At 36.1% G+C, this 16,405-nt stretch overlaps 1 protein-coding gene across 5 annotated transcripts in view; it reads right to left on the bottom strand.

Moving 5' to 3' along the window:
• Nucleotides 1-16,405, bottom strand: part of KCNT2 (potassium sodium-activated channel subfamily T member 2) — a 332,217-nt gene that overhangs the window by 6,601 nt on the left and 309,211 nt on the right. For 4 of the 5 annotated variants that reach the window (XM_084794038.1, XM_084794037.1, XM_084794036.1 and 1 more), the window contains 2 exons: nucleotides 14,681-14,981; nucleotides 534-618 (listed from right to left, as the gene is read on the bottom strand). In XM_084794038.1, the coding sequence (XP_084650164.1) occupies nucleotides 534-618; nucleotides 14,681-14,981 (386 nt within the window). Of the gene's footprint in view, nucleotides 1-533; nucleotides 619-14,680; nucleotides 14,982-16,405 lie in introns of those variants that run through there. The other variant, XR_014781450.1, reaches the window with a different exon arrangement.

Consider the following 16,405-nt stretch of genomic DNA (forward strand, 5'->3'; position numbering starts at 1 on the left):
AACAGTAGCAAATTTACAGTTATGACATAGCATTGAAATAATTTTGTGGGTGGGGAAGGGTCATCACAACATGAGAAAATGTATTTCAGGGTCCTAGCATTGGGAAGATTGAGAACCACCATTTCAGGGAATGAGGTTCCTCTCTCAGAACCCTTTCTACTGCATTCTGTTGTATTTTATTTTTGCTTGTGGAAATTTAAAAATCTTTAGAAGTGTTTACTGTTGGATATTTCACTTTTCCTTTGAGATGCTCTCCAACTATAACATAGATTCTCTTTTATTTTGCAAAGGGTATATTTGCCCAAAGAATAGAAAATGTTTGCAACTATTTCCTCACTGAGAAACCCGACTTTTCAACAATTTTATACTATATAGTACTGCACAGATAAAAACATGGGTCCATATTTTTGCTAAGGATAGCATTTTCTAAGCCTGCTCATCCCAAGAATAAATAAGAGATTCTGATAGTGAATAAAGCATAATGTAGATTATTAGTTTATGTTTCCCTAATGTGTTATATGAGATCAACTTACACCACATCATTCAGCTCAAGCCTGGTGTCTGGAGATGGATTAATCAGGATGTAGGAAAGGGTGCTTTGATGATCATTCATTTCATCTAAAAAACAGAAACGTCAACTTTATTATATGATTCACATAAAAATCATACCAATTACTGTACTTGAATTCAAATCATGTAGTTGTCAATGAGAACTTGCTATAGGGTTTTGTCTTGTTTTGTTCTTGTTTGTTTGATGTCGTTTTGGTTTTCACATTGCTTTCACTGGAAATGTCTGCAAAGTACCTACTTTTTGTCCCCGTAGATAATAAAAATAAAGTGTCCAATCCTGTTCAGTGTAACCATAGTTACATCCTCTCCTGAAGCCATTACAATTTTTACTAAAGAAATGGATATGAGATATATTTTCGATTAAGTTCCCTTTATAGTAATTAAAAATAATTATAAGTAAACACCATCCTGGAGAATATTGATATAGGAAATTCCCTGAAAAAATAAACCAATCTAATGTATTAAAAAACATTAGAAGCAGTGCTAAAAATATGCACAGGCTTAATATGCATGTCTTCACAGCACAATTTATTTTTCCTCTAAGAATGCAAAGAATCCTGTGTAAAATAATTTAACCATGTATTTTAAAGGGATTACACTGGAAAATGTTTTTATTCAAAACCAACAAAATATAAGTGCAATACTTTAAGTATCAATTGAATGTGTACTCCCACAGCAGAGGAGGCTTTTGTATAGGAAGCCTGGTTCTCATTTTCCATGCTGTGAGGACACTGAAGTCAATGTCTTCACTGCACCCTGCTATATTCTGAGTTAGTTCTTATTAGGTCAAGTTAATTTAAAAGAGTAAGTCTTCAATCCCTGCACCTTGCAAGTTGGCTTCAGATCTCACCATGTACTTTTTTTATTAAATCTACATATCTGATCTGATGTGACATACCCAGGAGCCATCACAAAACAGCTAACCCGATGATCTCACTGATTATAACCAGAACCTCTAACAATATAACTTAATGAACATCTCAGATATCAAATGCAGAATAAGAAACTCACCAACACCAAAATCACAGGAATGCTTATTTTTAAAATGTAAACATCTTTGTAGCTTTTAATGTTTTACATCATAAGATTATTAAAAGATGAGTGGATAAAGCCATGTGGACACATGCTTCAATGACTACATTTCCTTCCAAGGATAAAGTTTGTTGATACACTTAAAACCACAAAAACTAATTGAAAGGAATAGTATCCCTTTAGTCACTACAGTTGTAAATAAGCATAATTCTTGAAAAATATTAAATTGTTATTTTGAAATAAAGTCTAATGTTATTTCTTACCAAAATAAGTTCCTCAATATTAAAATACTTCATTAAAGTTCAATTTAGGCCAACATATATGAATAAGCAATTTTCTGCACTGAAATGCTGTTTTCACAAAATAGTGATATTTGCTACATTCATATCAGCAGAAATATGCCATTCTAATGTCATAATATATTCTGCTTTAGTTCAATTGATATTTAAATATATTTTAAAGTCTATAAGTCAAATTTAGTATTTCACAAGACACACAAATTACAGAATAGTTGAGCCTACCAAAAGTTTACCAGTAAGAATATTATAATACCAAATGGGTTAAACTGATATTCAAATAAAGTAAAAGATTTGGTTGGTAATTGATGAAGTAGACACAGAAAAAAATCCATATTTTTTTTAGGATCAGGTTTGCCAGGAAAAAACATAGAATGTCTAAGAATATGTTACACAGACTTAACATGTAAAGAACAAGTTGCTTTGCACAGCATGGTCTAAAGATTGCATGTGAAACTCCAAAGTAAGTATTTGAAAGTCAAATACAGGTGGGAATGCACCATAATTATTTGCTAAGTCTGGCAGTCATAACTAGAAACTGAATGGTAAATCAACAGGCTGGAGATGAATCACAACTTGTTTTAAAAATTATATTTACTCCAAAAATTGTTACATCTCAAACATAAATCACACTACGCTGACATGATATTATCAAGATCATATAACTCTGTGAAAGTAAGTTTGATTCATATGTTCTTCTCTGGAAAAAAATATACTTCTGTGAAGCATAACAACATCTTTTCAAAGAAACTCAAATTGAAGTTGTGCTCTGCACCTTTAGTCATAACTCTGACATACCTCTGAAAGGTAACAAGCATATTAGAAAAAGCTCCAATTCATGTGAATACGAGCAACTCTGTTTCCTAAATAAAGAACAATGGTATTCCTGTTCTCAATACGAAGATGATTTTTAACAGACTACCTCTTGCTCGGTGTCGATACCCAGCCTCGCTCCAGAATTAAACGAGTGTTCTCATTTTGTTTTTGGAAACAAGTGAAGAGCTAGTGGTAATCTCATTTGTGTGTCACAAAGCTGTCTAGATAATTATGAGTTTTCTCAAAGTGGATGCAATTATTTTATCAATATTTTGGTTTGCTCAATTATCTTACTTTAACACATCACACTGTGCACATTTATTAGGCGACTGGCTAAAAGAATGACTTTGCACCTCTTGGTAATATACTCTGTGATTTCACAACTTTTAAATCTAGACATAAATGAAGTCACAGTCCAAACTGGCAATCCCAGTTTCTTTCTTCACTCTTCCTCACAGACTTGTCCCCACAGAAAATTGTTTTGATTTAGGTTACAAGTAGTTGCTGAGTTTAAAACTATTCTTTCTACTTCAATCCATTAGGCTTGGTGGAACTCAGAGGAAGGATAGCAGGCTACAAAGAAGAGGCTTGATACCCTATGAACATATACAGAGGGAGGTAATCCCCCTCAGGAACAGTCATAGGGGAGGAGAGTAAAGGGAAAATGGGAGGGAGGGAGGAATGGAAGGATACAAGGGATGGGATAACAATTTAGATGTAATATGAATAAATTAAAAATATATTAAAAAAACATTCAAGTCTGCCTTGCAGTAGATTTCAGTCTGGTGTGCTGTTTGTCTGCCACAGCTTGTCTGAACGTCTGAAGTTATTGCTTTCTCTTTATGATTTTGCATTTGAGAAATAATAAGTGTGTTGTTAATTCTATTGTAAACATACATCAAAGCCACACTCACAGATTGTTTTATTAATCACACAATACTATTTTAATCATAATTAGACATTTATTGTGCTTACATTTTAGTTATTATCTCAATTCTATAGGGGAGATACAGTATGTTTGATAGATTGCTAAAAGCCTGCTTTAATTATCACTAACCATGGCAAACATGCAGTAACATAATACGATACTTACTGAAAATGGACTTGCTTTATATTAGAGAATCAAGATTCTATTTCTTAGCATAAAAAATGTATTTAGAATCTTCTATTGATATACTGTGTCCAGACAGCTAAACTCTGACTTTAGAAAACTGAAAGATGCTGTATAGCAATAATTACTGCCATTGAAATAGTTTTCTAACACAGTGTGAAAGGACCAGCAATTCAACAAATGGTGCTGACAACACTAGCTGCACACTTCCAAAGCAATGAAATTAGACTCATGTCTTTTATCCTATACAAAGCTCAATTCAAACTGAACCAAACATTTTACTTTAAAACGTGAAAGGTTCAAACTTCTGGGGGAAAACATAGGGGATACACTTCAGAATTGAAGTGTGGAAAAGAGCTTTCTAACAGGGTCTTAGTGGGATAGGAAAACAAGGAACAAGACTGCATCAAATATTTGTCAAAGCCAAGGGAACTGTGGGCAGGGCAAACATACAGACCACAGAATGAGAGAAAATATTTGCCGTGTACCTCACACAAGGGGCTATTAGCAAAAATTTACAAAGAACCGCAGAAAAAAATTATCCCCTGCAAAATATCTATTAACAAATACTGGGTGCTAAAAAGACAATTTTCAGTAAAGAAATGCAAGTGATAATTAAGTGTTTTAAAATACATTTTCTAAAAATTTGAGACTATAATATAATTATACCATTTTCTCTTTTCCTTACTTCTTCCCAGCTCTCCCACACCACTTTTCTCTGTTTCAAATCTATTAACTCTTTTCCCTTAATTGGTGTATGTGTGTGTGTTCTTTTACTTATTTTTTTTTAATTAATTTATTCAGATTACAACTCAATTGTTATCCCATCACTTGTATCCTCCTGTTCCTCTCTCCCTCCCACTTTCAATCTATTCCCTTCTCATAGGTCTATGACTGAGGGGCATCTCCTCCCCCATTATATGGTCATAGGCTATAAGGCTCATCTTGGTAGCCTGCTTATTCTTTCTTTGAGTGCTACCAGGCCTCCACACCAAGAGGAGGTGGTCAAATATGGGGCACCAGAGTTCATGTCTAAGTCAGTCCCCACTCTCCACATAACTATGGAGAATGTCCTGTCCATTGGCTAGATCAGAGTAGAGTTCGATGTTTACTACTTGTATTGTCCTTTTTTAGTGCAATAGTTGGAGCAGACCCAACACACCTCCCTCCCCTGGGCACCGATCCATCTGTCACAGTGTCCTTTTTTAATATTTTATTAATTTATTCATATTAGGTCTCAATTGTTAGCCCATCCCTTGCATTTTCCCATTCCTCCCTCCCTCCTGCTTTCCCCCTACTCACCTCCCCTATGTCTGTGACTGACCCAGAAGGAGAAAGAGTCAAATGGTTTACACTCACTTATATCTAGATACTAGCCCAAGGGTCATGTTCCATGAAAGTCTTCACTTACCGGAAAAGTGGGACAGAGGGGGAGGACATCCTATTGGGACTATAGGTGAGAGAAGCATGGGAGAAAGGGGAGGATCCAGAGGGTCCTAGAAACCTACAAGAAGAACATTATGATGGGCAGATCTGGGCCCAGGGGTTCTGCTTAAACAATATCATCAGCCAAGGATAATACGGGCAGTAAACTTCAAACCCCTACCCAGATCTAGCCAATGGACAGGACATTCTCCACAGTTGAATGGAGAGTGGGGTCTGACTTTCACACAAACAATGGTGCCCCATATTTGACCACGATATTCTTCTTATAGGTTTTTAGGACCCTCTGGATCCTTCTATTTCCCCATCTCCTATATTTCTCTTATGTAGAGTCCCAGTAGGATGTCCTCAAATCTATCCCAATCTCCTGGTAAGTAAAGACTTTCATGGGACATGCTTTTTAGGCTAGTGCCCAATTACAAGTGAATATATACCATGTAACTCTTTCTGCTTCTGGGTTAACTCACTCAGTATGATCTTTTCTAGTCCCATCCCTTTGTCCAAAATGTCAGGATTTCCTTATTTTTAGTAGCTGAGTAGTATTCCATAGTATAAATGTACTACAGTTTCTTTAACCATTCTTCTGCCTAGGGACATTTTGGTCATTTCCAAGTTCTGGTTATTATGAAAGGCTGCTATGAACATGGTTGAGCATAGGTCCTTGTTGTGTGGTGGAGTGTTTTCTGGGTATATTCTAAGCAGTGAAATAGCTGGGTCTTGAGGAAGCCTTATTCCCACTTTTCTGAGAAAGTGCCAGATATATTTCCAAAGTGGTTGTACAAGTTTGAATTCCCACCAGCAATGAAGGAGTGAGTGTTCCTCTTTCTCCATATCCTCACCAGGATGTGGTGTCACTTGAATTTTTCATCTTAGTTTTTCTGATGGATTTAAAATGGAATCTCTGAGTCATTTTGATTTACATTTTTTTGATGGCTAAAGATGTTGAGCATTTCTTTAAGTGTTTCTCAGCCACTCAATATTCCTCTGTTGAGAATTGTCTGTTTAGTTCTGAGCCCCACTTCTCAATTGGGTTATTTGGTTTGGTGGTGTTTAATTTTTTGAGTTCTTTATATATTTTGGATATTAGACCTTTGTAAGATGTAGTATTGGGAAGATCTTTTCCCAGTTTTTAGGCTGTTGCTTGTTCTTTTGACAGTGTCTTCTGCCTTACAGAAGCCTCTCAGCTTCATGAGGTCCCATTTATTAATTGTTGATGCTAAGGCCTGGGCTGTTGGAGTTATGTTCAGGAAGTTTTCTCCTGTGCCAATCTATTCCAGGATCTTCCCCACTTTTTCTTCTATCTTACTTAGTGTCTCTGGTTTTATGTTGGTGTCTTTAATCCACTTGGACTTGAGTTTTGTGCATGGTGACAAATATGGACCTAATTGCATTTTTCTAAATGTAGACATCCGGTTAGAAGCTATCTTTGTTGAAGATGCTATCTTTTTTCCATTGAAAACATTTGGTTCTTTGTCAAAAATCAAGTGGCCATATGTGTGTGGATTCATTTCTGGGTCTTCGATTTGTATGTTTTCTTAAATACGTAATACAGATTGTTCACTCGGTATAATTTGACTTGTATGCATGTAAGTTCACATCTGATCATTTTGTTTTTTGAAACCAAATGGTGTACTTTTTCTTGGGGAAGACTATCTATTCTCAGAATTCCTTAACTGATTGTAATTCTTTGTGTAGGATGGAAGCCCCATGAACTTCCCCTTTCCATGCTAGTGTGTCTACTGATGTCACTTAAGCAAATATGTTGGTGGAAATTTTTACTTGACATTTACTGGACAAACAACTTCACAGCAACTTTCAAGAGTTGTGCTATAATGTATCAGATGCAAAAGAGTGCTGAAAATCACAACTGATAATAAATATTTTTAAAATGCTCAACTTTTCTAGCAATCAAGAAATTGGGAATTAATGGAAGAAGGTAAATTCATAAAACTTAAGTATGTATGAAGAAACCTAATGAAAGAACAGCACCATTTCATATGCCAATTACAACTTTTAATCTTTTAATTCCACATTAGTAAACAATGCTGCTTCTAGAAGATATGAATTATTAGACAAATTTCTCAGAGATAGGCTTGTGTTCATTCACTATGTGTTATTTGTCAGTGAGTCACCCAAAATAATACAGACCACTGATATGGTCCTTGTTTTCCCATCATAACTTGATGATAAGTCCTTGTTGCTGAAGACACTATACACTGTGGTTACAGAACACAGACACATCAACCTTGAGTTTACCAGGACACGCTTCCTTCTGGCTCACTTCACAGTGCTAGAGGGTGCTATGCAGGCTGTTTGGGGAGAAAATATATCAGTGGACTTACCCAACAGTGGACTAAACCCTGAATGTTAACAAACTGACCTGGTAAGCAAAATGTTCTAAATGGTTCAATAATTGCAAGACTGTTTATAAGGGTAATTAATTGCTCTCTAGATTGGATTTGTAGCTTCAACAGGAGCAAATACATGTCCATTCCCACAAACAAGCTCAAAATCATGACTAGGAAAGTGATAGGCCTACTGAGAGGTCTATTAGGAATGAATTAATATGTTTTCTTTCTTTCTAAATGATCACCTTGTCAATCTATGTTCTAAATACTTATGTTTGTATCAAGATTTTATGCTGCTACCAAAACTTAATCAGAAACTTTTTATCCTAGTGTGTAAAGGTTACTTCAGATTCATTATTCAAAGTGCTAAGAATAGGCAGCTTGTAAGTGTTCAACCATAAATGGGACTCTCATATCAAGCTTACACTCAGCAGTCTCTAAAAACATTTCTGAAGAGGTGGGCAGGAAGAATGTAATTGCTGAAGGCTAGGGAGGAGTGTTATGAAAGCCATGACCCTTATATACATGAACTCATAATACCTGTGCTTATCTGCATAAGACATACACAAGATCAAGCCAGGTAAACATTCAAGCATGAAATGGAGAGAACTTCCCCAAACCCTACCCGTAGCTAAGGAGCTAGGCGGCCAATGGTTATCATGGGAGGGAACCAATTTCTTTAGGAATGTGGCCACTGGTAGGTTTTCTATTTCCCAATCAGTGACTTCACAACCATGCACATACTGGAACCACTAATAATACTTAGTAAGTTAAAGGAAGAAACAAACAACAACACAAAAACAGGTAAGTAAGCTACAAAAGAACATTATACTGAGAAGAAGATATGAGATAAGGATTTAAGGGGGAGTTAATGTGGGAGGAGGTTCTTTGTACTGTTTAAATTTCCCACCTCATTAATCTTTAGCATTATTTTTAATATTCCCATCTTGTGCTTTTGTGTCTTTCTCTTAAGATGTATCACAAAGTGTCTAATTTATGTTGTCTCAGATTTTTTTTGATAGAGGCACTTAGAACTATGAATGTCCCTCATAAGACTGTATACATTGTTTCTTGAAAGTTTTAAATCTTTGTCTTAATTTTATTTGTGACACATTCCTCATAATCTCTGTGAATTCATGCATTCTTTGTAGTCTATTTTCTACAATAATTTCAAGCTTTAATCTATTGTAGTCAGATAGGATATAAGGAGTTACTTCAAATGTCTTATATTTCTTGAGATTTGCTTTGTGTCTCAGTATGAGGCCTACTTTACAGAAACTTCCATAGGTCACTTTGTTATTTTCAACAGAAACTATTACTATGAGATTGGTGCCTAGGGTGTGGAGGGAGGGTGGATGGATAGGACAAACAAGTGGTCTTAGTTTCTCACACTGTATAGTGGATGTAAATGTGTTTTTGCTTTGATCCCAAGTGTGGAATGTAAAACAGACTTGTATGAAGACGTGCAGTGTTTTTCCACTGAAAACAGACTCATGAGAGAACATGTGAAATTTGTTCACTAGAAGATGAACTGCCTCTTGCAGGGGCATGGGCTTTGCCAACTGATAAACATCCTAATACAGACACTGAGAGGAGATTTATATATGAGGCAAAACAAGAGCATGGACTTTTTGGTCTTGGCATGCTTTCCTATTGTTCGGCTGTTCATCGCTCCCCTTTGAGATGCTCTTAGAGAGAACTGTTCCTGGTGCTCTTGATTCCTGGTTGCTGTTCCAGGTTCCAGCTGCTGAGGTCACAGTCATCTTTGCTGAATTGCTGGTTTGCTGTTTAACAGGTCTGGTGAAATCCTGCCGATTACACCAGTGGAATCACTCCAAGGAACTGATTCTAACAAGGTCTACTTCTCCTGTTCCCATTAACCTCCTTTTTTCTCTTATCTAGGGTAAGTGGGTTGGAAGGGAGTAAAAAGCATTAAAGAACCTTAAATAAAGTAAAATTGAAAAAATTCAAAGCCTACGATACTGCTTTTATATTTCTACTATGACCTGTGCATGTAGTTTATTGTTTGTGTCTTTTGATATGCGTTTCTGCACAAACACATATCCACCCTTTGTGTCGAATGGACATTTGGATCTGTATTTCTATTACACTTACTTGTATAGTTTATAGTCAGCTAGGAGATACTTGAAGCTCAGCCTTCTTACCACTCAATACTGATTCATTAGTGTGGTACCTGAAATAATTCCAGTTTATCTGGGAAAAAAGTAGGGCTTCTGATTTCACCAGTGAGTGCTTTGCACAAGTTAGTAAAATGGCATATTTTGCAGAATTGATGGCACTTGGCCTCTGACCTGGAAGACAGACAGGTGCTCCATAGTAGTTTTAAGAACTTTGTGATTTGGGTGTTGAAGATGTAGAGTAGTGGTGTCTGACCTGCGGGGTAGGTAAGCACTCCAGGCAAGTGTTAAGATAGCAATATTTGGGGTGACTGTGATAGCTGAGATGTGGTCTCTGATTGGTGGAGCTGATAGGGCTTCTTTAAGGATGTTAATATTCATGAATGTGAGTGCAAGTTCAGGTGGGTATAACATCTGAACGTGGGGATGAGCAGACCATCAATGTGCAACTCAATCTAACAAACTTAGGATCCCACCAAGTGGCCATGTGCAGCTGATGCCTATGGAACATGCATATGTCCCACTGAGGTCCTTAGTGGGTTCAGAATACATGAGAAAGGAAGTAAAATAATTGAGAGAATGCGTTTGTGGCTCAGTTTCTCAAGGATTCTAATTGCAGAGGAAACAGACCTTTCAAGAGAGTCTATAATCTAATATCATAAATGTATTGATGTACATGGGTATCAGAAATTTTATATTCTATTTAAGCCATTTTACTTAGAGCCACTCATAGCATATTTGTATCTGCTATACCTAAATATCTGTCTCCTCTGTTCATGCTACTCAAATGTAGTTTACAAACCATTCGATCAATACAAGTCCCTCAGTGGCACCAGTAACAGTACCAGAGTTGCCGCATTACATGTTTTTACACCATGTAAGACATAACAAGTGACATTGCTTAACAATCTGAGTGGTACACAAAGCTGCTTATGTTGGGAGATAACTAAAGCTACGGTCTCTCTACCTGAACCTCCCAAGTGCTTAGATTCAAGAGTGTCCAAGTACACTTAAGTGAGCTATAGGTGTCCCCGTGTCATTCTTCTGTCTTTTCTCCTTCATAACTCATATCCATGACTGCAAATCATCCTGATAGTTCTCTTAGAGCATTCAGATTTACAAATAATAACACGATGACTCATGGACTTCCAGGCTTGTAAATCATGTTTGTTAATAGGTCTGCTTGTTCTATTTTTAATATGTGGTTTCAAACTATTACCGTTTTGTGTATAAAAAAGAGAAGCACATAAGATATTATGCAGATATGTAGTATATATGTAGGCGGGAAATGCTAGAACTAAAATTATTACATTCTGAGGGTATAAGGGACCTGATTGAGTGGGAGCATGTAGCTGAGAGTATATTATTACATGGCTCAGTATAATGTATCATATCATAGCCTATCAAAGATGTTATTGCTCTCACTTTACACATAAGAAAATTTGAAGTTGGTTTACACATATAAAAATTAAACTAATATATTGGTCAGGTTTTGTGGATGAGGTATGTGGAGTTAATATTAAGTGAACAGGTTTAGAAGACCATATTAGGATTCTAAATCCTGTTCTCATAACCTGAGATCACAATCATTCAGTAAGTGTTTTATATATATATATATATATATATATATATATATATGTGTGTGTGTGTGTGTGTGTGTGTGTGTGTGTGTGTGTGTGTGTGTCTTTGTGCATATATATGAATAGGAGAAGTGCTAGGAAAAGGGAGAGAATAAAAGGATAGAATGTCCTCTCCTATAACAAATATCACAAACATAAAATTAACCAATTTCCTTATAGAATATGAGTGAGTCCATGTTGCCTGTGAAAGAATTTCTTATAAATTTTTGCTGTGTTCTCCAGCAACACCCACCTAGTGAGCTCAGACATTTTTGTATTTCTAACAAGATGCGATATGCCATCCTGCTTATGGGCTAACAGGAACTTATAACCCTCTTGAAACAACTGCAGTGCAGATGAATAATTATTTTCTAGATCTTTCACTGAAACACAAAGTACTTTAACAATATGCAAAGGGTTAAAAATAAAAAATTAATCTATTAGAAATTGAATAATCTTAAATATCATCCAACTGGCAAGTAGTCATTAGTGAATTTCTGGAATATCATCCCGAGCTTTTAATTTACTTCTTAATGTAACATAGCAAATGTATTTCTATTAATATTACTGGACACAGATGAGTCTTGACTACAGATAAGGGAATTATAATTACATATGTCAATTATATGCAGAAGCCTGAAAGGAGAAAATTGAAATGCAAGTCTTTGAGCAGGACGATCCACTTCTGAGAGCAAAATCATAAAAAATAAACAAGACACTGAAAGAATGCACAGAAACTACTCAGTAAATATATTTTCCTTTTCATGTTCAATAAAACAAAAGCAACTTCTTTTAAATTCTAACGCAGTGATTTAAATGACTCAATATATGATTTTTAATAAAGACAAACTGAAGAAATATATATGTATATGTGGACTCTTGATACCTTATGAGCATATACTGGGGAGGAGGTCTCCCTCAGTCACAGTCATAGGGGAAGGGAGTAAGGGGAAAATGGGAGGGAGGGAGGAATGGGAGAATACAAGGGATGGGATAACAATTTAGATGTAATATGAATAAATTAATAAAATACATTTAAAAAACAATAAAAAACAACTCATTTGTGATTTGCTAGTTGATTAAGTTTTTTTTAATTACATTTTTATTTTCTTGAGAATTTTATATGTGATTGTTGAATTTATATCAGTCTTGTCCCTTCCTCTCCCATAAAAATAACTTCATTATCTCTACAATATGCATAATCCTTTAAATTATTAGTTTTATATCTGCATGTGTATGAACACACACTACATATACACATATACATAGAGAGAAACACATCTTACTGTGTTCATTTTGTTCGACTCATATGTGCATATATCTAGGGCTGCACTTTATATGGAATAATCCTAAAGGCAGAGGATCTGTCTCTCTCAGCAGCCACTGGCCTCATGTAGTTCTTTAGAGAAAGTGAGGGAGAACCTTAAGCTTGTTGGCACAGGAGACAACTTCCTGAACATAATACCAATAGTTCCGGCTCTAAGATAAATAATTGGTAAATGGGACCTCATGAAACTGAAAAGCTTCTGTAAGGTAAAAGACACTCTCAATAGAACAAAATGAAAGCCTACAGACTGGGAAGAGATCTTCACCAACCCTGCATCTGACAGAGGGCTAATATCCAAAATATATAAATAACTCAAAAATGGAACACCACTAAACCAAATAATCCAATTTAAAAATGGGATACAGAACTAAACAGAGGATTCTCAACAGAGGAATAGCAAATGCCTGAGAAACACTTAAAGACGTGTTCAACATCCTTAGTCGTCAGGGAAAGGCAACTCAAAACAACTCTGAGATTCCATCTTACACCAATCAGAATGGCTGATATAAAAAAAAACCAAGTGACAGCACATGCTGGGAAGGATGTGGAGAAAGAGGACCAGTCCTCCATTGCTGGTGGGTGTGCAAACTTGTACAACCACATTGGAAATCAATCTGGTACTTTTTAAGAAATTTGGGAATAGTCCTACCTTAAGACAGACCCACCCATACCACTCCTGGGCATATACCCGAAAGATGCCCCACCATACAAGGACATTTGCTCAACTATGTTCATAGCAGCCTTATTCATAATAGCCAGAATCTGGAAACAATCTAGATGTCCCTCGGACAAAAGAATGGATAAAGAAACAGTGGTATAGCTACACAATATAATACTATTTCATCTATCAAAAACAAAGAAATATTGACATTTCCAGGCAAATGGATGGAACCTAGAAATGATCATCCTACTTTGTGTCCTATCACTCCTATGTATTTCTGCATCCCTCTACCTTTATATCAGTAACTCAGACCCAGAAAGACACTCATGATATATACTCACTTATAAAACACTATTTCTACTTCAAAAATAAAAGCTTTCAAGGCCCCAGACATCAACAAAGAGCAGCGGAGAAAACCTGGACATGGGAGAAGTGATCTTCCCTAGAGAACAGCACACAAATTGGTTGTACGGAAACAAATAGTCAGCCCAGAAAACATACATACAAATGACACAATATAAGCTGAGCCGGTTATATTTAGAAACAGGTATGTATATGAATATATGTATATGAATGTAATAACAATGAATAAAAGAGGGGGCAATGAATTTAAAGGAAAGCAGGAAAGGGGTATATGGAGGCATTTGAAGGGGGGAAAGGTGAAAGCAAAATGTTATAATCATATTAGGATCTCAAAATTAAAATAGAAAATAAATAAAACTTTTGAAGTCTTTGGGTAATAACTAAACCCAATTTCTTCATTAATTATAATACTCCAATAGCTGTTATAGTTACTTACTTGCAGTGCCTCAAATTCATTTCATCTCAGGCTTTATAATTTAGTTAGGTGTGATGTTTGCATCTAGTCTGTATATGTGTGTTAGGAAGAGAGAGGCGGTGGAGAGAGAGAGAGAGAGAGAGAGAGAGAGAGAGAGAGAGAGAGAGAGAGAGAGAGAGAGAGAGAGCAGCCAGATAGACCTATGTAAATCTCAGCTACCTATAAGCAAACTCAGGAGTTTTGTGGCTTAATTTTTATAGCTCCAAAGCAGAAACAAAATCCACTTTGAAGTTTCTGTGTAATTTGAAGTGGGATATTGCTCTGACGCGTTCAAACATTGCCTAGTGCACTGAATAAAACTAACAATTTTTACCAATGTTTGCTATTTGCACTTTTCATAAAAGACGGGATTTCCATCAAAATGCTACACACATATACTGCCAAACAAAAAATTAGCCCTTTCCTACATCAGAGCCAACTATTTAACTAATAAACGCACGAATTGACTGTCTCGCTTGTATAGGAGTATTAAGGAGCATACCGTAGCCCACTGTAGAAAGGCCCAGATGTTTCATTCTGTTTTTCACAAGTTCAGCAAGCTCCTGTCTTTCTGACCTCCGGTAGAGGTTCAGTCGCTGCTGGGTTATTTTTTCTGCAGTTTTACCAGAGTGCTTTGGGCCTTTTCTGCTCAACCGTCTGGCCCACTGCATGCTCTTCCTCCGTAGCAAGGGGTGGTCGGATTGGTCGCTAGATGTTGAGTTGCGGTGAATGCTGCGATGGTGCCCGGGCTCTTTGGCATCTTTGGTGTCTTCCCACTCTTCCACACTGATGGATATTTGAGACTTTAGAGGAAACAAATATTGATAATGAGATATTTTAGTAATAGTCATCACCTAGAATTGAAATACTTTGCATGAACTTGGTGTAATTGTATACCTACATGTGAGAGTTTCCACGGGGTGGGGGTGGGGGGAATCAAAATCAAGATATTCCATTCTAACCTTCTTTTGTTAATCAACTCACAGAAGTGTTCCTGAAGCTTATTTTTAATCTGAGAATACATCTGGATCTTTTCAGTATTACCTTTTGGTGTGACTTTGTTTTTATAACTTACTGCTAGCACACGGATACTTAAAACCTCGATATTATTTAATTACATTAAAGTACATTCAATACAATCTATATGTTAAATCTTCTACAAGTGTTTCAGACACAACATAAATAAGTACTAAGAAATCTGTTTAAGAGCAACTTCAGCTAAATATTTTTAAATTAATGCTCTTTCTACAGATGACTGTGGAATAACCTTTGTAAAATGTGAATTTCTCTTAATTCACATAGGTTCTAAGCTTAAAGCAGTTTTAACTCATGTACCTACTATTCACATTATAACATACTTTTATGATTACACTTTGCTTCATGACATTTACATAAAGCTCATTCTGCCAGGAACACCTTGAGGAGTAACAAAATGAGGGAAAAATTGGCTCCTTTCCATAGAAGAAACTCATCAAATCTGTTTGAGTTGCTCTTTTTCTGTGAGCTCTCATCTTTACAACAAAAGTCTTTCTTTGTTTCAGTGTTATAACTTTTCACAGGATGCATTCATAAAATCTAACCCTACATAAGGAGATTCCTAATGTATGGAAGCAAACATTTGCTGGTAAATAGCTTCCTCAATGCTGCTGGACTTATGGGCCCAGGAATCTGACATGGAGTTCTGGAGTTGCCCTCCAGAGCTGGAAGTTTGCTTGATCGCCAGATGTCACAGCACACACAGCTGGCTTTCAAAGTAATAGAAACTAAGTTACTAATCTGGGGGTCAGGAAATAGATCCAATACACACTCTAAATGTGAATATAACTTATGGGGCTCAGTGAGTGCCTTACCCACAACTCAAGCCACATGATAGGGAAATAGTCAAACACCAAAGTACAGCCAAAGCTGCACCAATTCCTTCATATTTCTATTATGAAACAGTACTTATTAGGATAACAAAGTAATTCATTTAAACTTCATATCTCCCGATGAAAAGTTTACTAAAAATGTAGAAACCAGATTTTATCTCTCAAGACTTAAGCTGGAAGTATTAAAGATTTTAAATCATCGATATCTTTACAAATCTTAGCTTATTTTATTCACAGTTAACATTACAACTAAAATGCTCTTCTGTGGAAGTAGTTTACAAACTCTTGGGAATATCTATCATCAGTAGGGACTATCTATTATTATTCAGTAATATATGACATATGTCCTTCATGATCAA

The sequence above is a fragment of the Acomys minous genome, assembly GCF_964271855.1.
Source record: "Acomys minous genome assembly, chromosome: 1".
Lineage (NCBI taxonomy): Eukaryota > Metazoa > Chordata > Mammalia > Rodentia > Muridae > Acomys > Acomys minous.